This window comes from Clinocottus analis, unplaced genomic scaffold (assembly GCF_023055335.1).
Source record: "Clinocottus analis isolate CAN_PGR_092001 unplaced genomic scaffold, fCliAna1.0.p SCAF_25, whole genome shotgun sequence".
In the NCBI taxonomy this organism is placed as follows: Eukaryota; Metazoa; Chordata; class Actinopteri; order Perciformes; family Cottidae; genus Clinocottus; species Clinocottus analis.
In genome coordinates, this window is record NW_027175987.1 from 7,914,118 (window position 1) to 7,941,508 (window position 27,391).

The 27,391-nt window shown below is 39.9% G+C and overlaps 1 protein-coding gene across 13 annotated transcripts in view; it reads right to left on the reverse strand.

Annotated features, from left to right (window-relative positions):
- LOC137794484 (epidermal growth factor receptor substrate 15-like 1) overlaps positions 1–27,391 on the reverse strand; it is a 108,158-nt gene that overhangs the window by 34,135 nt on the left and 46,632 nt on the right. For 4 of the 13 annotated variants that reach the window (XM_068591274.1, XM_068591278.1, XM_068591286.1 and 1 more), the window contains 11 exons: positions 26,632–26,664; positions 25,588–25,660; positions 25,351–25,512; positions 24,785–24,982; positions 22,715–22,894; positions 18,065–18,170; positions 17,825–17,875; positions 16,395–16,531; positions 16,092–16,155; positions 13,938–14,089; positions 13,613–13,706 (listed from right to left, as the gene is read on the reverse strand). In XM_068591274.1, coding sequence (XP_068447375.1) covers positions 13,613–13,706; positions 13,938–14,089; positions 16,092–16,155; positions 16,395–16,531; positions 17,825–17,875; positions 18,065–18,170; positions 22,715–22,894; positions 24,785–24,982; positions 25,351–25,512; positions 25,588–25,660; positions 26,632–26,664 — 1,250 coding nt within the window. The remainder of the gene's footprint in view (positions 1–13,612; positions 13,707–13,937; positions 14,090–16,091; positions 16,156–16,394; positions 16,532–17,824; positions 17,876–18,064; positions 18,171–22,714; positions 22,895–24,784; positions 24,983–25,350; positions 25,513–25,587; positions 25,661–26,631; positions 26,665–27,391) is intronic. The other 9 variants (XM_068591279.1, XM_068591287.1, XM_068591277.1 and 6 more) reach the window with 7 other exon arrangements.

Genomic DNA, 27,391 nt, shown 5'->3' on the forward strand with positions numbered 1-27,391 from the left:
AGTTTGATCTGTAAATATAAAAAAATATATGAAGAGGGGACGTTAATTATTTTAGTGCACGGCTACCCGGAGGTTTATGATCCGTCGCTTCAGAGCCCTAATTCTCGTACCTGGCTTACTGATATAGCTGGATAATTTCAAGGATAAGATACCGTAGATCAGGCTTTTCGGTTTTTCAAAGAAAGTTTAGATAAATCATCATGGCAACACATTGAAATCCTCTAACCTGCTCCAGGGCAGCTTTAGTGAAAGTTCGCTGGATAAATTGGCCACTCCCACCGGACAAAAAGCAGCTCCCTTCCTCATTGATGAAGCAATATTAATTATATTAGTTTTATAGGGAGAGAGTTCTTCCAGATCGCCAAGAACCGTTCTCACATCATGATGACTTCACACGAGCGCTATTGATTCTGCTGACAAGGACTCATTTATTTACGAGACATTCTGGAGCCGTACATTGACACCGCACGGCGCAGCCGAGCGTTGTCCGTCTCACATAATGTACACAAACAGTATGCAGACTGGATCACAGAAGGATTGTGGAAAAAAAGCGCAAGGCCACATTTCGCATTCTTGCGAGTGGTATATGTTTGTGTCGGCGATGCGGAGAACATCGTGAAAGCCGTCGCATGCCTTGCTGCTCGTAACGTTTATTTAGCGCTTAAGAAACTTATGGATGTATTGAAATCTCTCAGAATTATATAACAGTGTTATTAGTACACCATACATATAATTTTTGTAGAACATGATTACGGTGGACGCATAATAAGAATACTTATCACTGCTTAAACTTATTGAATTTCTGATTATGAATAATACATACATACTGATCCGAACATACACATAATTAAACTCCTAGTTATATGGTAATCTACACCAACATGAATATAGACATATATTGTTCATGATACATACGTGCATACAGTACATATATCCTCATAAGTATATACACATATATATACATATATATATACACACATATATATATACACATATATACACATATATATACACACACACACATATATATACACACACACACATATATATATATATATATATATATATATATATATATATATATATATATATATATATATATATATATATATATATACATATATACATACACACATATATATATATATATATATATATATATACATATATACATACACACATATATATATATATATATATATATATATATATACATATACACATATATATATATATATAAATTTGTATACTACTGCCAGCAGGCACATTTAAATAAGTATAATCTGATTGAATTTGGGTGACGAGGCACTTAAAATTAGCCGATACATTTTCCTAACACTGACACCTTTACTTGTCTGACATTTTCAATGCTTATGTAACTATAGCTTGACCAGCGGAGGCGGCGTTAAGCTGCATTCACAACAGGAAGTGTTGTGAGTATTTGCTACGCTTTGAATGTGAATGCACCGTTAGACTTTGCTATAAATATGGACTAAAATTCATCATATTTAGTCATGATTATCTTGTGCTCGTCAGCAGAGAAGCGCAAATGAGCTCCACGCGAGCGCACAAATCTAACAGTTGCACACATAATTATTAGTTGGAATGCTTCAAGCATTTCAACTATTGTTATTCAAATCTTTAATAAACTTATTATTTTTCTTTTATTTCTTCCGTACGCATTTTGCAACTCATTAACTTCTTCATATTTTTAGCTACAGAAAAAAAATCATTATTCAAATATTCAGGCAACTTCCTTTTTTGAACTACAGTCGTCCCTCGCTATATCGCGGTTCACCTATCGCAGATTTTTTTTTTTTTTACTGCTACAGTATGAACAAGCATTGTGTTCGGCGTCCTGATTGGCTGTACTGTACACACTTGTCAATCAATCTCCTCCGTGTGGTGTCTCCTGTACAGTACAGAATACGTTCGGCTAGACAGATTTACAGTACAGTACAGTACATACATGTTCAATCGCTAGCAGTAATAATGTCGATGAAACAAACTGCAACTACACCTGCAGTGGCACCCAAAAGGCAGAGGAAGATGCTAACCATCGCAGAAAAAGTTGGACTTCTGGACATGACAAAGCAAAGTAGAAGTTACGCGGCTGTAGGGCGCCATTACGGCACAAATGAATCTTCGGTTCGTTACATAAAAAAGGAAGAAAATAACATAAAGACGACAGCAGCAATAAGTTTTAACAAGGATGCAAAAAGGGTTGCAACTGTCCGCAACAAGACCATCGTAAGGATGGTCTCTGTGGATCAGTGACAGCAGGAAAAAGAACATTCCGCTGGACACCAACATCATCCGCACAAAAGCTAAAAAACTTTATGAAACCTTTGCTGACAGCGAGGAGCAAGATGATGCGGAGCCCGGGCCATCAAAGGGTGCTTTTCACCTAGAACCAAGCCCATTTAATGCCTGTAAGGGCTGGTTTGACATATTCCAGCAACGCTTTGGACTTAAAAGTGTTTCTCTGCACGGAGAGGCCGCATCTGCAGATACCACTGGAGCAGAGGCATACGTGAACAAATTTAAAGTGATCATTGAGGAAGGGGGATATAAGCCTGAAAAAGTTTTTAATATGGATGAGACAAGGCTTATTTAGGAAATGAATGCCCTCTCGCACCTTTATAATGCAGGATGAAGCCAAAGCCTCTAGATTTAAAGCCCAAAAAGATCGTGTGACTCTGGTTGTGTGTGGAAATGCTGCGGGCTTCATGATAAAACCAGGGCTTATTTTTAGGTCAAAAAATCCGAGAGCCCTAAAGAACAAAAATAAGAATGTGTTGCCCGTTTACTGGGTGCACAACGCAAAGGCTTGGATGACAAAAGTGCTCAATCTGGATTGGTTCGAATATTGTTTCATCCCGGAGGTCAAGCGTTACTTGAGAGGAAAAGGACTGGATTTTAAAGTGCTTCTGCTGGTGGACAACGCCGGAGGCCACGCTGATGATTTGCCGTATGATGGTGTGCAAATTGAATTTCTGTTGCCAAACACCACATCGGTGATTCAGCCCATGGACCAAGGCATCATCCGTGCTTTCAAAGCGCTCTATAAGCGCAACACCCTGCAGCATCTTGTTGAGGCTATGGACTCAGATCAAGATTTCTCACTGAAGGCATACTGGCGTGAACATTGCATCATGTTTCCAAAATATTCAGAGGGCCATTAATGAGATGAAAACTGAAACTTTAAATGTCTGCTGGAAAAAAACTGTGGCCAGAGGCAGTGCACAACCCCACCGCATGCTCTCTTGATGAGATTCATCACTCTGCGGTAGATACAGCTGTGAATCTGGCTAAACAGCTTGGCGAGATGGCTTTAATGACATGACTCCTGATGACATTAATGCCCTGATGCCCACTCACAACCGCTGACTGATAAAGACCTGGCAGAGATGACAAAGACACCAAGTGAGGATGAGGGAGAAGAGGAAGAAGAGGACACAAGTGTTGATACAGAGGAGGAGGATGGACTAACACTTGATCGCTTGGCAACCATGGTGAGAATGTCCACTGAACAAGAATGGGACCCTTTGCTGTTCCGTTCATTACAGTTTTCAAATATGATCGAAGATGGCATGTCTGTGCATAAGAATCTTCTCGTCAAGAATAAAAAAAAGTGCCAACAACTACCAATAACTATTGTCTTGCATTTTGTGAAAAAAACACCTGCACGAAGGCCATCAGAGGAAAACGACAGCAGAGCGGCGCCAGGACAGAGGACCAGAGGACGGTCAGAGGACCTGTAAAATACGCGTGAGATACTGATAATAATTGTGTCAAACATCGAGATCATTAAAATGAAATTTGTTAAAAATGTTTGGGCTTTTTTTTTTTTTTTATCCGTGAAAGTTTGAACTTTGAGAGTATTTAAATAAGAGAGAAATGTGAGAAAATGTTAATGCCTGTCTCAGAAAAGTGTATAAAAGTGTGTGGTTAGGGGTTTTACGGCCTTAAAACCTGTATAATACTTGTGAAAAATAAAGCTCACTACTTCGCGGATTTCGTTTATCGCGGGTTATTTTTGGAACGTATCCCCCGCGATAAACGAGGGACGACTGTACTAAGCTTTTTATGATTTTTTTAAATCGGACCCAATGGGGAAATGTTTAAATCATCTTCAACTTTAAACATTTACAGGTTCTTCATGTTCTGCTTGAGACACCATTTAAAATTTCAAATGTTGGCAACCTTTATATATTCTGTTTTCACATTTTTCATATTTTTTCAAATATTCAAAAAATAAAAATGAATTGTTTCCCATGAAGAACATCTTCAAATTCGCTTCAACTTCAAAAGACTAAAAATCCGCCATGCTTTTAAGTTAGAGACACCATCAAGTTTAAAATGTTGTCAAAAAGTTCAGCTATTACCGCATGACTCCACTTATTGATATCTTTTATAGTTTTTTAACTGTATAGTTTTAAAACTGACGGTTTTTGTTTTTTTCCCACCTTTTCTGCCTTTATCATTGGTGTGTATGGCGTAGCTCAGAACGTGTGATAACATCGTGGAGAGAGACGTCGGGATCTTTTTACTGCGTACCGTATACTCTTTGGCCATAATTTATAGCTTAAAATGTGGGAAATGTTGTCTTATGTCGTAAACTGCGGTCAATAGGAATTCAACAGATTCAGACGTGTTGAAATCCGACTGATTGTGAGAGCAAGTCGGTATCCAGCTGCAGACTGTTGGTTTGTCTCCAGCTGCAGGCGTGTGAGCGGAACACTTTTAGGCAGGTATTTCGCCTTTTCTATATTTTCAGCAATTATTTGCTATTTATTTCTATATTCATCTATTTTATTTTCAGCAATATTCATATATATATATATATATATATATATATATATATATATATATAATATATATATATATAGCTATTCATATATATTCAGCTACATTCAATTATTTTACTTTTACATCACTCCGCAAGCAAAAATTATGCTCATGAATTTTTAACCTGCTTGCTCTAAAAGCTTTAAACTGTGCTCGCGTGTCTGTTGCCTGCTCTCTCTCTCTCGCTCGAGATTTTCTTTATGACAGTAAATGAGAGGACCCAGTTACCATCGTATCTCTACATCTTATTGGTTACAATCCTCGTCTTCACATTGGCTGGATATCAGAATGCATTTCGCACCAGCTAACAATAGCGGATGACAAAATCCAACTGAAAGTTGACTACTAATGTTGAGTCACAAAATGTAATTTTAGGATTTATTTGTTTCAGCATCAAAGATGTGGTCGGTTTGTCAACAATCAGCCTACTTAAAAAGCCAACGATTTTAGGTCCTGCTCGTGGGACCGATGAGCCCCGCCAGCAGTGGGCGGTCAGCGCTCTGCTGCCTGCCGAGAGCAGCCTCATCCCGGCAGGACTTTTTTAATCATCCGCTGGCTCCAATTTCTCCATAGCGGTTAAACCTGAGATATATTATATTATATATATTATATATATTTTGATGATCTAACAAGCAAACTTATTAGTGTATTAATTATTTACATTGGCCGCGTTTCCCAGATTCGTTAAGACGCTCTTAAGTGCTAAGAGCGTCTTAGGAGCGCTCTTAGAGCGCTGTAAAAGAACGACGTGTTTCCCAGAGTTGTTCTTAGCTTAACACGCTCTTAAACTAAGAAGCAAACGTAAAATCGGTCTGACCCACTCTTAACAGCCTTCTTAGTGACTAAACGCTCACTGCAGCCGCGTCAGGGAAAGTTATATCTGATATTCAAAGTAATAATAAAACCATGCGTAATGATGAATGTGTGCCCATAGCTGTAGAACACTGACGCAAGAAAAATAATAGCATAAAAAAAACGATATAAAAATAAAGAATTTCCCCTGTGTTCCTGTAGCTATAAAATAAATCATCATTAATATCACTCATTGCGTTTTCACACACATTCGGCATCTGCATATAAGTTTACGTTAGCTATAAAAACATCAACAATCCTGTGCTATTCCATAGATATCAAGGAAACTGACAGGTGTAACTGAACTCAGCTGGAACCTCATCAAGAGAGGCTCCACGTCTAAAGGCGTTGCTGAAGTCCACGCGTGAGAGACACCACGGCTGCAATACAGCATAGTCTCGCTGCTAACCAACAACGTCACCGTGCGTTAAGCCAGATAGTTCACATAAATGCATATGAGCGTCTTCTCCCCACTTAATGAGCACTTAACGATCGAATCTGGGAAACGCAGCCATTAACGTTACATCAGTTTGACTGAAAGGTTAAGATTTTTAACTTAAGCTTTATACATATTTCTAAACACAATATATAGAGATACGATGGTGACTGGATCCGCCCATATACAGTGAAAAAAAATATAATCTACACGAGAAAGCGCAGTTTAAAGCTTTCAGAGCAAGCAGGTTAAAAATTTGCGTTTGAGGGCGGATCCACCTCTGGGGAACCGACATATCCTATCGTCAATCATTTCTTTAGGTTATGCTGGATAATAGGACATTTGATCAACTTTGTTGAATCTGGTACGGAGAAAAGGGCCCAGGTCTCACGTATCTCAAGGAGGAAGTAAAGCAAGTAAAGTGCATGTGGTCACTGATAGCTGAGATATGACTTAGCACTGCAGCTTACATGAGTAATTCTCCCCTCAGTGAACTAAGTTGATAACACACGATCTGATTTCACATCTGTTGTGGAACACACACACACACACACACACACACACACACACAATCTAGTTTTCATAGCTGTGCCCACGCCCTGCTTCCCAGCTGCTGTCACCTCAAAAGATAGCTACCCGCTTTTGAAAGTCACACAAGTTTCAAAGCAATTCACATCAAGTTCCAACGAAACATCTTTCAAATGTTGACTGACTGGGCTGGTATAGGAAATAACACGCAGCAAAAAACAGCAGCCAGGGGACGCAAATCAAGAGATACCACGAAACACACGGAGCACTCTCAACAGTTTCCTGGTGAAAGTCTTGGTTGGGTTTTGCCCACATTACCAACTGTTGGTTCATCAGTTTACCAATGAGACAAATAGACTTCTATTTTTCATGTTCTGTGACCATACGTTCACAATTCATGGTTACAGTCCACAGTGCTATATTTGCAATTCTATGTCAGGATTTATGCATATAAAACTAGATCATTTGATCTCTAGAGTTTGATCTTTTGAAAATGGAAAATTCAAAAAATAGTGCCAAACCATTGGATTATAAAAGGGTTCTTAGTGGAACCCCGTGGGTGGGTACCAGATGAAACCCATAGAATAAAAAAGGGTTCTCGATAAAGCCCCGTGTGTTCTTGATAGCATCCTTAGATGATGGAAAGGTTCTGTACAGAACCTCCAGAGATATCTTATAATGCATTTAAGACTCTTAAAAAGGCCATTCATTTAGTCAGTATAACTGAAGACTTGTAGAGGTGAAAGAGCCATGTTCTGCCTGAAAACTAAACAGTTGAGTATTTCCATTGACACAACAAGAAAATGTATTGTATAATTCTGCGTGAAAAAATAAAACACAAAAGTTGTCATAGTATAGCAGTATTAATGGGGAGTTTAAGCTTGCCCTGGCAGAGGATCGTGGGAACATTAACAGCACACTATGCTGCTTGTATAGGTGTGAAAACCACAGGGCCAATCAAACCGTTGTCATACAACACACACATGCATATTTATTACTATTACCCAAATACCTCGGCCGATCGGGGTGAGCAGTTCATTTCACACCAAGCAAAACTGCATGCCTGGCAATCAGTTTTTTCATCTTTTGGTTAACTGCGTGCCCGCCCGCCCGCCCACCCACCCACCCAGCCACACACCCACACACACACACAAGCAAGCTCCACCCGGTTTAAAATAATCCACAACATCAGTAGCATCCAATTTTAATGTTTTCATATCTATCACAGGATTGTACGTGCATTATTTCAGAGAAAGTGATACAGCATACATATCATACACAAGTGTGTGTGTGTGTGTGTGTGTGTGTGTGTGTGTGTGTGTGTGTGTGTGTGTGAAGAGTAAATTAAAAGACAAAGAATATAATTAAATATATGAAGACAATGTGTACAGTGGTTACAATGCTGGCATTCGGCCGCGACACACAGGCTAACCTTCTTTAAACCACTTCACCTTGCGTGCACACGCACACACACAGAGGAAGCAAGTTTGGGTGTATCTGCAAACAGGCGAAGGACACCGCACATCATCGCGCTTACAACATCACCTTCACGTGTGCTTACACACAAACACCAGAACAGCAGTTTATGAACAATCATGATATGAAAATAAATAGAAAAACCTTTGAGAAAAGAATCCACGTGAATTTGAGGCGTTGCATAGTGACGATGAACCTGACTAACAGCTGCTGGAGTGGAACTGGCATCCACGCTGTAAACGACTTCTTTCTCTCTCGCTCAATTCCACAACCACTGACTCAGCAAAGCGTGTGGGGTAGTGTAATAGCAGCACGCGTGGTTGGAAACAGAGAGAAGGAGATTCTGAGTAACCGTGACTCACACTATGAGCACCAAGTCCCAAGAGGCCGTGTTGTGCAAAAGTATTGTTTTGATCCTTTGTGATCATGACATCCAGCCGAAAAGGAATCTGCACAGTTGGAAGCATGACATCTAACATTTTCCCCAAAGCCTCTTAAGCTTCTGGAGTCTTTTGTGTTTGTATCTTAAAAAACGGGAAATACCGCCTCTTGGTTGCATCCCTCCAGCACCAACTTTAAATCGACGTCTTTTCAAAATGCCATTGCGTCATCATTTTTATCCTATTATGTTTCATTATTTAGTGAGGTGATGCTCAGCAAGGCTCCAGTGAGCCTTGTGCAGATAGCACACTGCATGAACTCCTGCGGGCTTAATAAAAATAATAATAATAATCATGGTGTCGCAGAAAAATTTGAAATGCACATTCTCCCGCAGCATTGCCAGCCCATGCGTCAAAATACATGGTGATTTGACCATGTTATTGAAGATCGTGTCTCCCCTTCACCCGGGTGCCCCCAATCACCATGGTAACCAATGACCTGTGTCTTCTCAATAACACACTTTATTATTGGTGATGTTTGTGTGTGTGTGTGTGGGTGTGTATATATATATACATATATATTAGAGCTGTGAAAAATAACGCGTTAAAGCGCTATGATTAAATTACAGGATTAATGCGTTAATTTTTTTTAACGCACAAACTTTGCGTTATCTTTATCGACAAAACGTGCTTCCGGTGTGCAAATTAACAGGCTCGTTGGAAAGAGCTGGCGGCCGCAGCAGAGGGCGGAGTCAAACAACTGAAAAATCCAACAGTTTTAGTCTGCCTTCAAAGTATACACAGGAAGTCACAGAAAAAAGGACTTCCTGTTGGTTAAGATCTTCAGGCTACTTGTAGTTTACAGATTCATTCATATGTGATTGTAAATATATATTCATGTAGAAATGTGTGTGTATCTGCCTTTGTTGTTTTTATGTCTGCCTGTGAAATACATTACTACTGGTTTAGATATGTGTAATATAAATATAATTTTGTATTATCAACCACATTAAATATGTTTTTATATTAAAAATGAGACTAATAGTCAACAATCCAGCGTTAAGTATTAAACTACAGATAAAATAAGATTTTCTACAACAATTTTCTACAAATCTAGGAGCCAATCAGCTCTCTGATGTGGCGACAGCCAGGCGTTTCCCATCATGCACTGGGCCACGCAGTCGATGGAGAGCTGCTGCAGCCGCCTCGCTCTCATGAGATTAAAGTTGACGACGTGTGCGTGACGTCAGAGCAAGTCGGGACCAAGGCGGACACAAATCTAACCAGCATGCATTGCACACAGCGATCAATTCTGCACAGAACCGGCTCATCTCGAAGCCTATTGTCAATCGGCTCATATATATATATATATATATATATATATATATATATATATATATATATATATATATATATAATTACATTATTTCCCCACATCGTTCAGCCCTAATCCTGTTTGTGGACTTCAGTTCTACCTTCAACACCATCATCCCGTCCCTGCTGCAGGACAAGCTCTCCCAACTGCACGTGCCAGACTCCACCTGCAGGTGGATCACAGACTTCCTGTCTGACAGGAAGCAGCACGAAAAGCTGGGGAAACACGTCTCTGGCTTCAGGACCACCAGCACCGGTTCCCCCCAAGGCTCCCCTCTGCTCTTCTCGTTGTACACCAACAGCTGCACCTCCAGTCACCAGTCCGTCAAGCTACTGAAGTTCGCGGACGACACCACCCTCACCAGCGGAGATGAGCCCGCCTACAGGTGGGAGACTGTCCACCTAGTGACCTGGTGCAGCTACTACAACCTAGAGCTCAACGCTCTAAAAACAGTGGAGATGGTTGTGGATTACAGGAAGAACGCAGCCTCACCCGCCCCTCTCACCCTGCATAACTCCCACATTGACGCTGTGGAGTCCTTCCGCTTCCTGGGCTCCATCATTACCCAGGACCTCAAGTGGGAGCTGAACATAAGCTCCATCGCTAAGAAGGCCCGGCAGAGGATGTTCTTCCTGAGGCAGCTGAAGAAATTCAACCTGCCAAAGACAATGATGGTGCACTTCTCCACTGCTATTATTGAGTCCATCCTCTGCTCCTCCATCACCTTCTGGTACGCTGCAGCCGCTGCCAAGGACAAGCCTAGGCTGCAGCAAATCGTCCGCTCTGCCGAGAGGGTGACTGCCTGCAATCTGCCGTCCCTCCAGGACTTGTGCGCTTCCAGAAATTTAAAGCGGACAGGGAAGATTGTGGGAAGATTGTATATATATATATATGTATGTATATGAGTGTATATATATATGTATGTATATGAGTGTATATATATATATATATATATATATATATATATATATATGTGTGTATATACATAACATATATATATATATATATATATATATATATATATATATGTATATGAGTGTGTGTGTATATATGTGTATATACATATATATATATATATATATATATATATATATATATATATATATATATATATATATATAAATGTTCACATGTTGCTATTCAGTTGTATTAGAGCATAAGTAGCGGAAACCAATGAAAATGTGCAAAAGACTTGAAGTTTCAAAGAGGGATTCATACATATTTTGGGGTTTGTTGATATTGCATAGTATCTTTATTGATATTTCTTTAATAAACGATCTGAATGTAATTTTATTTGTTGCATACGCTTAATAAATACCAAACTGTGTTTCAAGGCAGTTAAACTGTTTAAGAAAGGGTCAAATACAATTACAACACAAGATAAACAGATAAAAGGACTAAATAAGAGGGTCAGACCTTTTATTTGACTACTTCGATTATATTAGTGGCACCACCAGATAATTTACTAGAATAAGAGAGCAACAGTTGTAGGAACCATTATATTAAGTTATAAAAACAGGTCATTGCGCTATCACTTTGAAAACTGTACCCAGGACCCATAGTACTAACAGATTCTATGCAGCTATATGGGACGGGTGTTACATAAACACAATGTATACAAAATGATATATTTATATGATATCTATATCATATATAAATATCTATATATATATATATATATATATATATATATATATAGAGAGAGAGAGAGAGAGAGAGCGACGGGTGAGCAGGTTGGAAGAGTGGGAGAGAGTAGGAGATGAAGAAGTGGTCAGAGACATAAAGCGGTGTTACTGTGAGGTTAGATATAGAGCAGTTTCTGGTGAAGATATAGTAAATGGTTGTTGCCAGCTTTGTGAGTAGCCTCCACTGTGGTTCGCCGCGATCGGCTTAGAAAGGCGACGTCGGCAACCCACCCGACCCGTTTTGAAACACAGACCAAGGAGTCTTAAGCTGAATACTTACGACCATGTGATATTTCAGTTTTTCTTTTTTAATAAATTTGCAAAGATGTCTACATTTCTGTTTTTTTCTGTCAAGATGGGGTGCAGAGTGTACATTAATGAGAAATAAAATGCACTTTTTTGGTCCCGATGCGAAATGGCTGCAATGAAACAAAGAGTTGGTCTGAATACTTCCTGTACCCACTGTGTGTGTGTGTGTGTGTGTGTGTGTGTGTGTGTGTGTGGGTGGGTGGGTGGGTGGGTGGGTGTGTTTGTGTATTTTTTTTTTTTAAATGTATTTTTTTTTTTAAATAATTAAAAATGATATATATTTTATAACCTTATTGTTTTTCACAAATACACTGAATGTCTCCTGTCTGTTGCTCATGGCTGTTCAAGCCAGCGAGTTGTCGCTGGCCTAGAACGCCGCTTTAACGCTCTTTATCCAATCAGATCTCACCTTTGTCTCTCTGTATGTCTCTCTCTCCTATTTCTCTCTTATCTCTCTCTGCCGGTTAAACAGTGAAGGCAAGCGGCCTGGACATCACTGTTTAATTTCTGTGTATATCCAGGCACTGTGTGTTCCCTGTGTGTGCGCAGAGCACACACACTCCTTTACTTCAGCTGTTAAACTCTACAGCTGGCGTAATGACACCGTCACAGGTGTGTGTGTGTGTGTGTGTGTGTGTGTTTATAAATATATATCATATCTCTCTCTCTCTCTCTCTCTCTCTCTCTCTATATATATATATCTATATATATATCTATATATATATATATATATAGATATATATAAAGCGGCGTTCTAGGCCAGCGACAACTCGCTGGCTTGAACAGCCATGAGCAACAGACAGGAGACATTCAGTGTATTTGTGAAAAACAATAAGGTTATAAAATATATATCATTTTTAATTATTTAAAAAAAAAAATACATTTAAAAAAAAATAATACACACACACAAACACACCCACCCACCCACCCACCCACACACACACACACACACACACACACACCCACACACACACACACACACACACACACACAGTGGGTACGGGAAGTATTCAGACCAACTCTTTGTTTCATTGCAGCCATTTCGCATCGGGACCAAAAAAGTGCATTTTATTTCTCATTAATGTACACTCTGCACCCCATCTTGACAGAAAAAAACAGAAATGTAGACATCTTTGCAAATTTATTAAAAAAGAAAAACTGAAATATCACATGGTCGTAAGTATTCAGCTTAAGACTCCTTGGTCTGTGTTTCAAAACGGGTCGGGTGGGTTGCCGACGTCGTGGCAGACCCCTGACGGCCTTTATGTGGGCCGATCCCCGCCCTGGCGACGCGACGCGTCGGGAGCACAGGGTCGCGTCCCTCCCCGGTGGGGAGAGAAGTCACAGCAAGCACATAATCTCTCACACAAAGCATGTGGCCGGAGCCGGCGTGACACCTTCGGCCTGAGCCTTTCTAAGCCGATCGCGGCGAACCACAGTGGAGGCTACTCACAAAGCTGGCAACAACCATTTACTATATCTTCACCAGAAACTGCTCTATATCTAACCTCACAGTAACACCGCTTTATGTCTCTGACCACTTCTTCATCTCCTACTCTCTCCCACTCTTCCAACCTGCTCACCCGTCGCTCTCTTCTTTCCTCCTTCTCTGTCTCTATCTCTGCTGGCAAAAGCCTGTTTTCCCAATTCAGAATTGAATCCTCTTTTTCTACTAAGTGTGTTATTGAGACAGATTCTAAAGCCCGTATGTGACACTTACCACTGGGTGGTTTGGGCCTTGGGGGAACACTTTTCTTCGGTGGCAGAGCTGGCGTGTCATTGTTCCTGCTGAAAGGGTCATCCACAAACACCGACTAAAAAAAACATGATGGGAAGAACGTGTGGTTGATTACCAGTCAGCTGTAATTTCAATTTATAGAATCTGGCAAGAAGTGACACAACTCAAGAAATGATGGCATCAGGAAACACTTGAATGTATCAGTTTAAAAAAATTAACGGTTTGTGCCAATTATGCCAATACAGCATTTTACAAGACATATCTGCCCCCAAAAAGTGATTTCAGGGTGAGTGCTGGCATCTGATACCTTCTGATAGTCTGGCAGCCAGCTGGCCCTGCCTTCAAAAGGGTCTCGGGGCTTCGACATGAGGCTGAAGTCTGCAAATCCAGCGGAGCTGCTGCTGCTGCTGCTGCTGTTGAACGAACTGCTGCCGAACGGGTCTAGTGTCCCAAACAGGTCTGAAACAAGTAACAATGAATTTACGTTAACAAGCACATTTACACATAGTGACCACAATTATGACCACAATTATCAGTATTGTTGAGACCACTTTTCTGCTATTCCGGCATGTTAGACACTTAAGCTCTTTTGGTTTTTAAATTCAGCCAGGTTGATGTTCCCATGACCTTGAAGCAAGTGAGAGTTGCATCCAAATAAAGAAGTGGGTCACAAAGTAAATTCTTCTTGTGCTATTGCCAGCGACAGAAAGTGACATGGAAAATTCAAATCACCGTAACTCTTCAAAAATTCAAGCTATTGACTTTAAACCTTCTGCACTCCAGCGCTGGGGTTCGCTGTACCTCTTATTAAAATAGTTGTATGAACCCCAAATTTGTTTCTGTAAGAAAAGTGTGTCTTTCAGTTCAAAATTATAAACATTAAAGCCATTAAAATGTTATGGCTGCTGCCCAGAAGTGACGTCGGGGCTACGGGGTTTATGACATTATAGAAACTTAACAGTAAGTTTAATTGTTTCTGTTCAGATAGAACTTTTCCTACAAGGCTTTACTGTATCAACGTGGTTCAGAAGATCCTTAAGGTAACGTCACTTGACTTGAGGTTAAATCCAAAAGATTCTAAACATTATGACAAAAGATTCTTAGAACATTATGCTTGTGGGGGAGGGGTGGAAGTGAGCAGAGCAGGAAAGCAGCAGTGTAAAGTGTTTTAGTGGTGTATTCTTTGTAAATAATGTCGGTGGTGTAAATAAGAGTATTAGTATTGTTTCTTCAAGAAGGAGGACACTGGGAAAAGAACAGACAGAAGGCCAATCTGGGGAGAAAACAATACTCGCTTCCATAAAAGCACTCCTTCGATGTGTGAGGAGTTCGAGGCTAGGTTCTGTCTTCAGCTGGACATGAACTGCTTCAGGGAGCTAAAACAATTACGAGAACGCCTGTTTTAAACATTTATAACATAATAATGACAAATACTTGCCAGATTTTGAAATTTGCATTTCTCCTGAAAATAGTAGCAAAAATAATTTAGCCTAACGACATTTTTTGAACCATTTATTTACACACAAAAAATAAGACAAAAAGGACTAGACGGACTGTCGTAATTACAGATGTAAAAGCACACATTTTAAGACAGTATGGTAACACATTAAACTATGATGCTAAATATAGTTAAAATTAAACCTGCTAAACCACAGCATGTTGACATGGTTATATTGAGCATGCTAGCATCTCATGTTAGCTCTTACTTTAGCTTTTAAAAGAATGGTTTTAATTATTAATTGTACAAAATAACTACGCTGACGTTTCTATTTTAATAAAAGCCCATTTAAGTATGAGAATTTATAGTGTCATGAATGCCAGATCGCACCACAACTAGTGTGGGTGCTTTGTAGCTGTATTTAAGTCGGGAGGTGAGTAAGCAAACGGGACACTATCCCTCTTGAGACGTTTTAAAAGACATGGTAACCTCAGGCTAAGCAAAAACAGTGTCCCCGCCTTAGTGACAGGCTACAGTTACCTCCAATCACTGAGGCATTCAGGCTGACCCACAACGTGTACAGACTGCATTGATATCTTGGAGGAAATGAAAGAACTTTTCTCCTGCCGAGGTGAACAAACAGCTGACTGAGGAGCTCCAGTGCACTGACTGACGTCAGATATTAATTCGTTCAAGGGTTATGCCACTACAAGACCGACTAAAACCCTCTGAGACAAAATGAATGTTACATAACTGACTCCAATCTAACCTCAAAACAGGGGTGGGAAAAGTGTCTAGTTCTTAAAACTGTTGTACCAAGGTTTACCAAGGTCACTATCTATGTCTATCTATCTATATTATATCTATGCTTGCATTAATAAATTCAAGAAAATCCTATAAAACAATGAGCAATGTTGGATATTGGAAAGTCCAAAGACAGAGATTCCATTAATTATTTAGAATTTCAAAGAAAACCCATGATATCCAATGCAAGATGTGAGGGAATACAGAAAACTACCATACCTGGTCCTTTGGGTTTTGGGTTGCTTGATGAGAATGGGTCATTGCTTGTGAAGTGACTGGCTTGCTGATGGAATCAGAAGAAGATTGAAATATATTATTGGTACCCACATTTCGATTTAACAATGTTTTGAGTGAACTGCTGAACAGGCGATACCAAAATTCTCAAGTCATTCTTGGAGCACCCCAAAGAAAAACCCAAACTCAGAGGTTTTCTTAGTCCTTTGAAATAGGCAAACAATGAGCAGTCATCTTAAAATCTGAAGGATATCATATATGTTCTGGTCTTCAATCTTGAACAGGTACCTTGGAAGGTAACGTGGCGCTTTTACTAAAGAGGTCTGGTGTGGAGAAGGGATCCATCTTTGTGGTCTTCTTGAAGAAATCTTCCGACGAAGCCTTGAACGGATCGGTCTCTTTGAACGGGTCTCCTCCGAAAGGATCTGAAAATGATGGACAACTTCAGCTACTCTCACTGTGGCGTTTTCTTGAACTCTTTTAGGAACCAGAGAACAAGATCAGAAATTTTACATAAACTTTGATTCCGCACCAAGCTGATCAGATGGAGAGGCATTGTTTTGTAAAGTCTGGAGTTTACTTCCACCTATGGATTGTGGGAGATTGATTAAATGGGCCAATAACAAGTCACCAATTCAAAACTTGTAAGCAACACTTAATAACTTGAATAACTAAATAACATTAACTAATTAATACCAGTAAAATAAATACAAATATTGTATCATAACATGTAAAACTCTTTTTATCTGCTGATGTTGCTGATGGGTGTGGCTAAACGAGTAATAACAGGCTTTATACTGTAGAGTAGTTTTTCTGCTGTGTGAAAAAGGGTGATTTCTATCACGTATCTCCCTCTACCAAACAAAGAAGTGAAACTCCACAATCTCCTGAACGGGGAACTGTGACTTAAGTCACGGTTGCACACGCTGCTGTTTCACATATGTGGAGTGACGTCAGCTAAAGACACGGTAGCCGCAACATGGGCCACTCTTGTTGTCTTTGGAAGAGTTATTTGAGAGTTAAAACACAATTTGACAAAGAAGTGTACCGTTTGTGCTTAGTTTTTTTTTTTGTTTTTTTTTACAGTAGAGCACCAAATTATGAATGTTTGCTGAGACATGAAAAAAGCATCATCATATCATAAAATATAACATACATTGTATATTTTTTAAGACTTTATCTTATGCCCTTCACAGTCACAAATGGGAATGAGAAAACTTATATTTGCTTGTCAAAGAGAAGGGGAGAATATCCCACAGGTGCTTTTATTAAACCATATTTTTGCAGCAATATTGACAATTGGATTATGATGCACAAGTAATTTGAAAGTCTCAGAATATTATCAACATGATTGAATGTGCTGCAATACATGCCAAAGCACGGTACAATCTTTGTTACATGCACAATCATGTATTTTAAAGAAAGGTGGATTGATAGAGCAGATAATTAATACTTTATGTATAAATCCAGACACCAAGTTTTGATTTCTGGAATACTAATATTAAAACATATTACGCACTGAACCCTGTTTGCAGCAGTAGTCAACATCGCTACTAATCTGTTCATGTGAAACAATATAATCTTAACTCAAGGGCCACTTACAAACTTCACTTTGTTCAAGTGAGTCAAAAGGCTGACTGTCATAAAACTGAAGTGATTTTTAAATGTTGGCTTGGTGGCATCCAAAAGCAATAAATCTAAGCCACCCGAGCAAATACCTGTTGATGTCGCTGGCTGCTTTGCAAAAGGGTCATTTTGGAAAGGGTCACCTACAGGAGAGGAATGAAGCAGAGACGTAGGAGGAGGAAGAAAACAAAGAGGAAGACATAAAAGACCGTTAGAGAGCAACTTAAGCTAAAAACAACATAAACTGTCTAGAATTGAAAGACATGAATTAATAAATGAAAGATGGAGATTCAAGGAAAAGTAGAGAACATTATTCTGAAGTGGGAGGTTACCTTTGAAGGGGTCCGTTTTGAAGGGGTCTTCGGAGTGGAAGGGGTCAGTGTGGAGCTCTTGAGACTGGGTGTTGAACACAGATGGCTTCACTTTGAATGGATCCTCCTGTGGTAAGGAGAAAATATTTGACTCCATTTAGTGACCATTTGCTGTTTATTAAAAGTGCGTGCAGTTCGTGCAGCCTCAGTTTGGGCTTTCAAAGAGCAGTGCTTCACACAGGGTTTTGTAAGACTGGTGTGTATGGACCTTAAATCCTGTAGGTGAGCCAGGACAATGGTCCCTCCACCAAAAAAACAGGTATGCATTAATCTGGAGCACTTTAAGCGCAAACTCAACAGGCTGTAGAAAAATACTGTCTCTTCCCGTTACACCTTTATTGCACGCTTTTATTTTAAAGTAATGTTATCAGAACAATATAACAGGCATCTCTGGAGCAACAGCAATTTAACATACATACATACATATGTATTTTATGAATATTTTTTCATTTTTTTCTAAACATGTACCGTTCAGTAGTAAGGGTCCCTGTGAGGGACAAGCCACTCCTCCTTTTGTCCAAATTCAGTCTGTTGCTTACCAGCAATTGATTCACTTTATACAAAAGCTATAAGTGCTTTTGATATTTTCCAGTTCAGTTCAGTTTTTCTTCTTCAGTGAGAAAAATCCAGTCTGTATTGGCTTGAACAAGTGCACTGAACATCTTGTGATGTGAGGAAAGGTCTCCTCTTTAAGAAAAGAGTAAAGATCCAGAAGTGATACTGACAGTGCGCCGCCATAGTGGATTAAACCACGGGGTCAGGAGCTTTGCGCATGCGCGATTCATTTTCAATCTTGACGCGGAGGCTGCCGTTAGCCTGTGAAGCGGGTAGCGGCAGCGCAGCTGCTTGTTAGGAACAGAAGCTACATAACAATACATGCTTTCACGTCAGGCTCAATTTGTCAACACCTACTGTCGGCGAGGCTCCGGAAGCTCGCGCGCACACATACATAAATTGCCTTTAAAATGTGAGCAGTGCCACTATAATGCATTCATGGTATTTATCTTATGTATTTTTCATGTTTGATGGACCTCATGCGGGCCGGACTAGGAGAGACGCCCAGGTCTGAATTACGCCGTCTGGGAGAGATTTAAAGTGATATGCCCCTCCCAATGCAAAAAAATAAATGCACAAAAAAAGAAACATGCAGTTAATGCATGATCAAATAGTTAATGCCGTTAAAGGACTGCCAGACTATTTACCACTTTTGATGCAGAACCCTGATATGCAGGAAGAGGGCACAGCCGACAACAAGTCCACAAGACTCACATTGTGAGCACTGAGGGAGTCTGGTTGGTGCCTTAGTAGTGAGCTCACTACTAGTGAATAGCTGTGCACACTGAAGGCCCCTTTGCGTTCAACTTCCTCAAGAAGTCTTGGGTACAGGTCCTGAGAATTGGAGGCCCGAAGCCCTTGAACACTGGCCCTACTGGCCTGGTCCGTAACCTAGCCATAAGGTGCTCAGTGTTGCCAGATTGGTGATGGCTTAATATCGTACCAAAGGCTCAAAATAGTTGTATTTGGAGGATTATTATCGTGCATCTGGCAACCCTGAGATCGGTCGACCAATGACAGTTCTCTCTACCGTCAGAGCTCGCGCAAGAAGGTGGATCATAAGATACCATTTTAAAACTTGGAAGAGCGTAAAAACTACTTTGTGAAAGACTCAGAGAAACATAAATATCACACGAGGCAAAATCCCGGACGTTTTGGAATCCTTGCTGGATGCATTTTTAGTAGGGCTGAACGATTTGGGAAAATAATCGAATTGCGTTTTTTTTTCTCCCAATATTGCGATTGCGATTTAATATACGATTTCTTTTTTTTTTTTTTTTTTTTACATTTTATCCTCTCTTTTTCCCAACAAAACATAATGAATGATTTTAATATTTGTATATATTTAGCTTCCTGATTACTAATAAACACATATCTCTCTTTCTATTTTGTGTCCTAAGGCACAAGTGTAAAGTGATATTATAGCCCTAAAGCTGAAAAAATACATATGCTATTTTGGAACGTCTTCATATCTCTAGTGAAAACATACGTTCACTCAGGTGGTTCCACTGTTTTGGTGCTAAAAATTGTTTTACTGAAGGGTCTTAGGTTCACAGAGTAACGATTATACACCAATACGTAACGAATGCTACGTGCTAACGGAGAGCCAGCTATGGTCAGGGCACAAGCTAAAAATGCTAGAAGCTAACATAACAGTAGTTATAGTCTTACAAACCCATAACAGAGATTAAATACTACTAGACGTACTATTTTCACTTCAAGATAGTTAACGGGGATTGTGACAATATTTTATTATGCACTGTTCAGTCTCATAGACAACCTGAAGCCGTCTAAGTGTTGTTAGCTTGTGCGCTAATTCTGGTAAGCTAGCGCTAATGTGAATACGATAGTTAGTCTTACAAACACATAACAGAGATCTAACACTACTAGGCGTACTAAGTTCACTTCAAGAAAGTTAACGGGGATAGTGACAATATTTTATTATGCACTGTTCAGGCTTACAGACACCCTGAAGCCATCTACGTTGTGTTAGCTTGCTATCACTATCTCCGTGTTAGCAGCAGCTCTAGCTGGCTTACAGTTCCCGTTAATATGTAAATATGCTTTTGCAAAGTTCAGTAAATACACTGATCTATTTTCCAATGGATCCCTTTTCTTGGCGTTGTCCTCTTTAACACCGGTATCGTGTCCTTCAGGCTGTGAAGCTGCGCTGTGGTCTTCGACTCAGGCTAAACTGCCTGCTTCTCTCCACTCTTTCACTCGCGTGTGATGACGTTTTAATCGCGCACGTTGCGATAAGAAAATCGCGTTTTATCATATCGCGATATTATCACAAATGCAATTAATCGTCCAGCCCTACTTTTTAGGTCTCGAAAAGAGGAAATGTCTGGGAAAAAGAGGACATGTCTGGGAAAAAGAGGACATGTCTGGGAAAAAGAGGACGTCTGGTCACCCAGGTAATTCTCATTACTCACAGAAGTCCAGTGATCCCCTGTCAGCGCCACATGATCCGTAGCAGCCAAGTCATTTTCCGTTTTGTTCTATTCAGCTTTATACAGCGCATGGATTTTTGTCATGATTGTGCGTCTTTGCGGTGCTTTGTTGCTCGGGTCCCCCGTTGCCACTCGCAAAACTTTGGTGAACTCCTCATCTTCAACAATATTAATTCTGCAACTGTGCTACTCAGCTTGTCACAGGCAGACATAGTGAGGTGTCTACGTTGTTCAGTGAGGCTAGTTTGACGCATTCCACTTGAATTCCCCTCGCCGACCAACATGCTGCGCGTTGAGATGTTACTTAAGGCTGGTTGTGCCACGGTGAAACGACAACGTTTTTCCGAGTGTACATCTCACATCTACGTCTGACTGCATTAGAGCACAAATAATTAAATAGGTATATTGGAAGCTCATTCTGCGCATAAGTTAAATGCGTTAAACAAATTAACGCATTAATCCTGTAATTTAATCATAATGAGTTAACGCGTTATTTTTCACAGCTCTAAATATATATTTTACATATAAAAAATGTATATAAGCACTTTTCCGCCAAGCATGCTAATGTTATGTTCACACCAAAAGCGTTGCAAATTTAACACACAAGTAGACTACATGCAAAGTCAATGCACAGGCGCGAATGGTTTTTGGCTGGGCAGCGCGAATAGTGCGTTTGACGCATGGCTTAAGCCAATCAGCGTTGAAAAGCTCCGTCCGTAATCACTGCCGTCCTGCCATTTCTGAATCAAACTGCTGCTAGTCCGCCTGAAGTAGCGCTGGAAGCGGCCGTCATTCAGACACTGTTATGAACCCAGACACGATGGCGTTTGATCTATGTGGAATTTACACAGTATAAAGCAGAACTTGTGGTTATTTCAAGGATGAAATTTGTATAATTAGTACACATTTTCTTGAGTCATGGTCTGCATTTAAAATTCAAAATCATTAGAAAATAAAAGATTGTATTGTTACTAAAAAGAACGATCTTGGTATGAGAATTATTTATCTTAATCTTCTTAAATCTAGAGCTAGGAAGTTAAACAGGTTATCATTCCCTTTTTAAAATGCATTTCATATTGCTGTATTTAAGTACGGATTATGGATCAGGTCCGAACTGTTTCCCCACACTGCAAATCGAAGGCTATTTTTTTCATGTTAAACAGCTCCTCTTCACAACGCTTCTGGGAGAGGAGAATTCATCGTACACACTTGTTAGATTCCTTTGTCAAAGGGCAACGATGCAAATCATGACACCATAACTAAATGCTACTGGGGCGATTGTGTCTCAGCAGTAGAGCAGGGTCATCCTTCAATCGGAGGATTGGCTGTTTAATCCCGGGCTGGGCTAGCCCATGTCAATGTGTCCTTGGGCAAGACACTTAACCCCAAATTGTTCCCGTAGCTGTGTCTCCGGTGTGTGAATGTTATATGGATGTTAGATAGATCTGATGGGCAGATGGCACCTTGCATGGTACCTCCTGTCCTCACTGTATTAATGGTTGAAAGTACAGTCCATTTAATAACTTCAACTGCCATTTTGTTTAGATATTTTTATCGAACCACGCTGATCGGGGGACAGCAGAGCTTAACTGGAGATCCTGACCTGTGGAGCTCTCACCATAGCCGGGAATCCTCCATTCTCTCTGTCGCCGAAGCCCTCGCTCATGTCGGCCAGGTTGGTCATGCTGCCACCATGGGTTCCGTTCAAGGTGCTGTTGTACTGCTCGATGCTTTTGGATACTTCTTGTTGGCTGTCCTGAATCTGAGACAACTTGCTACGAGCCTATGGGGGACGGAGGGACACGGACACACCCACACCCACTCACACAGTTCAGCGACAGTGGGGCGTTTGGTTACTACATGCATGTTCTTCATTGAGTGTGTCCTTTGATTTTGGCAGCTTGCTTGAACACCTGCTAGAGTTAAACTAGCTTTTAATTGAAGTTTAATGAACTTAAGGTTAAGTTTAAAAAGACAACCACCGTAAAAAGCAAATGCTTTTTCGATACTATTTCTATTTCAATGCCTTTCATGTAATCTGTCATGAATTCCGTATTTATTCTATACATCACAGTCCAACTGGCCGTTTATATACAAATACAAACAAAAAGTACAAAAAACAATCACCCATAAAAAGTCATTACATATAAAATCCTTCATTCAGTTTGTTGTCATCTATTTAAGGGCGGACGGAGCAAGTGAATACATTACATATTACAACTAAAAGATAACACTATACAACTTGTTCATTGATTGCTTAATTAAAGTTTAGACAAAGGTTTTAACAGAGGGGATTTTGGATACATCTTATCATTACAGAAAATACTAAATATTCAGTATTTTTTGGGGAATACATTTTGGGCTATGATTAACATGTGAACAAACCCTTCAGTAAAAACTTATATAGAGAGGAATGAAAATGGAAAATCTTTTAAAATTTTTTTTTTTTTTTTTTTTTTACAGCTTCAGCTTCAAGCCGCTTCCACAACACATTAATGATGTTTTGCTCATTTGACATGAACTACTGGTACTTCCCTGGGTGACAGACTGTATGTGTATTTTTTTTTAAATTAAAAAATAGGTGAAAGGGGACTGTGTCCTTAAAACCAACATGACTGTCCATAGAAGCAATGAATATTGCAGGACAGTGTGAAAAAATTATAAACCGCTGAGACTCCTCAACTCTCCATGTGACCTTCTGACAAGAGTAGGGCACAGCAGAGAACAGATGAGAAGCTGAGGTAAATGGAACACCAGTTCCTCTTGTGCAGGGGTCACCAACCTTTTTGAAACCAAGAGCTACTTTGAGGTACAAAATAATCCGAATGGCTACTTGTTTGATACAAACTTCCTGAACAACAAAGTTGCACAGATCACCTTTTAATTATACTATATGTGATATATCAATGTTAATCCTCACAATAATTAGTAACAATTTCCACAACAATGATGGTAGGAAAAAAATGTTTTTATCACTTTGTTAGAAAAATTTAAGTAAACTTATATCCGTGCAAAATAATAACTAATATTTAGTTACTACTAAATAGCTTATTGTGGAAAAGCTATTTTTTTGCAAAACAAAACAGAATAAGTGTAGATGTGTGAGCATCAGGTTGCATCAGTGGCTCTTTAAGCTGCTTTCCTCTACACATCTTTTTAAAACAGGGTTGTAGATTTGATAAGTACTCTCAATTCATGCTTCATGAGCTGAAGTCTGTTTTCTGATAAAAGACGCAACAGCAGAAAAGACCACAGAGATCTCATAAACATCGGCTTTTGGCAAAATGCCAGGAATCGTGTGTGCACGCCTGTGTCCGTGTGTGTGTGTGTGCTCTGTGCGCGCCCGTGTTGGGGGTGGAACTGTGCTGCTTGCGATAGAGAGCAGAGCTTTAACGCGACCATGGTCAGTTGATTGTTTATTTATTTATTTATTTTTTTGACAAATCATTATTATTTATTTTTTTAGAACTCGTCTCGCGGGCGACTCACGTGGTCCCTGCGGGCGACAAGGTCCTAGCGGGCACCGTGTTGGCTACCTCTGCTCTAGTGGTACAAGGAGGATCTGGCTACAATGGCAATACATAAATCGATTATACAGTGCAACGATGCCCTCTGCTGCCCCTTCTCTCTCTCTCTCTCTCTCACTCACTCACTCACTCACTCACTCACTCACCTGGTTGATCTCATCCTGTGTGGCCTTAAGAGACTTGATGATAGTCTCCAGTTGGATCTTGCCGGCAGCCAGACTCTGCTCCAGCTGGTTCTCCTCCTGCTGCAGCCGGCCCAGGTCGGCTTTCGCCCGGCTCAGCTCCTCCTCCTGGCTCAGCAGATCCGACTCCTGTGAGTGGATCTGACTTTGGAGGGTCGAGATCTTGAGGCAGATGAAAGCAAAATGGACGATTGACCACAAACAAAACAAATGGATCTGGTGAGTTATTAAAAGCCAAACACCACATTTGGACATTGTAGTGTCGCTACCGTAATGTGACAGCAATGCGCTTTTTGAAGGTACACCTATTGTTTTAAAAGGCCGAACGCATAGCAGAAGAAGAAGAAAAAGAAGGTGAGTAAGAAGAGTAAGAGTAAGAAGGAAGAAGAGGATGGAGAAGAAGGCGAGTAAGAAGAAGAGGAAGACCATGAAGAGGAAGAATAGCCTACTGCTGTTTCTTCAAATTAAAATGACAAGCCTCCCCGGCGTGCATCAATTATTGATCTCAATGCATTTGGCCCTTTGCTTACCATCTGAGACTCCTCCTGGCACTTTATCCGGACTTCATTCAGCATGTCTTCGAGTTTGTGTTTCTGCTGGTCCATCTCCTCAAGGCGGTCCTGGGCATCTTGTTTCTGAGCCTCCAGCTCCTGCAAGCTGGCTGTCTCTCTGTCCAGGTCATTCTGCATCTCCTGAGGAGACAAAAAAATAAAAATAAAGTATCATGTGCCAAAGCTATGACTGACCAGCGAGCAAGTTGCCCTCACCTGCACTTCTGCACTTTTGTGTCTGATCGCCTCCTCTGTCTCCCTGATGTCCTGCTCGAGGGTGTACTTCTCTCTGGGACCCCAGAAAAACATAGAAAGAATCATGAACAACCAGCCCCCTTCTTTGTACACACATGGACATGTCAAGAGTAATGAGACGCGAGACTAAGTTTCAATCATATCCACAATTTCCACACTATATGGAAATAAGACTTCCTTTTTAATATATATAAAATTAATTGCAAACGGGCAAAGATCCATTTTGAAAAAAAAGCGCACGCATTTCCTCCTTTTTCAAGATCTATGTGTTGGTTCGCGGGGAAAAAAACAAACTTAAAATTCAAGTCAAAATCATGTGTATATTTTCTTTTTTTGCAAATAACTGCTGATGGTCCCAAAGTAAATACGTACAAATTTTAATTTTATGGTTAAGGAATGAGATACACTTGTCAATTCAAGTGTTTGAGGATAAACCTGTTGTGCTCTAAAGCAGCACAATATTCCTTTGGTATGACTAATAGCCCTCCAACTATCCTCTACACACATAAAAGATGGATTGAATCTGTTTTTTGTTTTTTTTTGTGTTAGGAAGATTTATTTTAGGAAAGGTTTTGTCATTTAAGTTTGTGTAAAAAGTAAAAATAGGCAGGTGCTCAAATGAATATTAAATACTCACAAAAAGGGAATTTTGGACCAAACTTTGTTAGACATGTACTTGATTTATCCAACACAGACCGCAAGAGCCTCGTAATAGCTTCAAATAAACTGTGTGATCTTTAAACCACAGAACAAAGACTGTAAATTGTGTTTCCCATCACTTTGATTTGGGAACTGATCTTGTTCCATGCCAGCCTGGAAATGAGGAACGATTAAAGCAAATCAATTTGGTTTCAGCCTGGTGATACACATAAAACAATCCGAACATATGTGAATCCTGTTGGTAACTCAATTGAAGAATAAAAAGTAGGAGGCAGAGCCTGTGCTCCCTTTGTGTGTGTCACAATAGATTGGACAAAAGGTCAGCCCAGCAGCTGGGGCGTTTACCTGAGAGTATTCCACTGGGTAAAGGCAAGAGTGCTGACGCAGCATGGAAAATAAGTGGACAAACAAAAAAGTGATAAAATACACACATCAAAAGAAGAGTGGACGGTTGGTTGGATGAATGGATGAAGAGAGCAGTAGGATGAAACAAAGCCAAAGATAAGATGTAAAGCTCATACATGGGGTGGGCGATATGACTTTAAATATATATATCAAATTATTGTTATATTTTTTTGTGGTAACGGTTATTATAGCACCGTATTACAAAATTATGTTCCATAATAAACATGATTTTAAATCAATGTTCACATGACTGGCAATGTAAGGAAACATATCTTAAGAAATAAACATATGCAAATAAAAATGAAAATGAGGTTTAGACCTACATGGGTTTTGATGATCTAAATGTTAGGCGATTCAGTTGTTTTGAGTTGTGACCACAGATCTTAGTGATAAAGAAAATTGTTATACCATTTTTATATCTTAACCCACATGAAGAAACATGTTAGACCAGAACTGTACAAAAGACACATCATCGGGCATCACCTATTTTTTCTGAGCAAACATCTGCATGACCATAAACAGTATAAACTGTGTGGGAACAGGCAAACAACATGTGTGACGTTGAGATGAAAACATCCACTTTTTATACAGTTTATTTGTGTTTTCTCCCTTGTCCTTGTGTGTCCATGCTAAAACCAAACAGGTTATTTATTGCAGTAAAAAAAAAAAAGACTACAACTCCACCGAACATAAAGTGTTA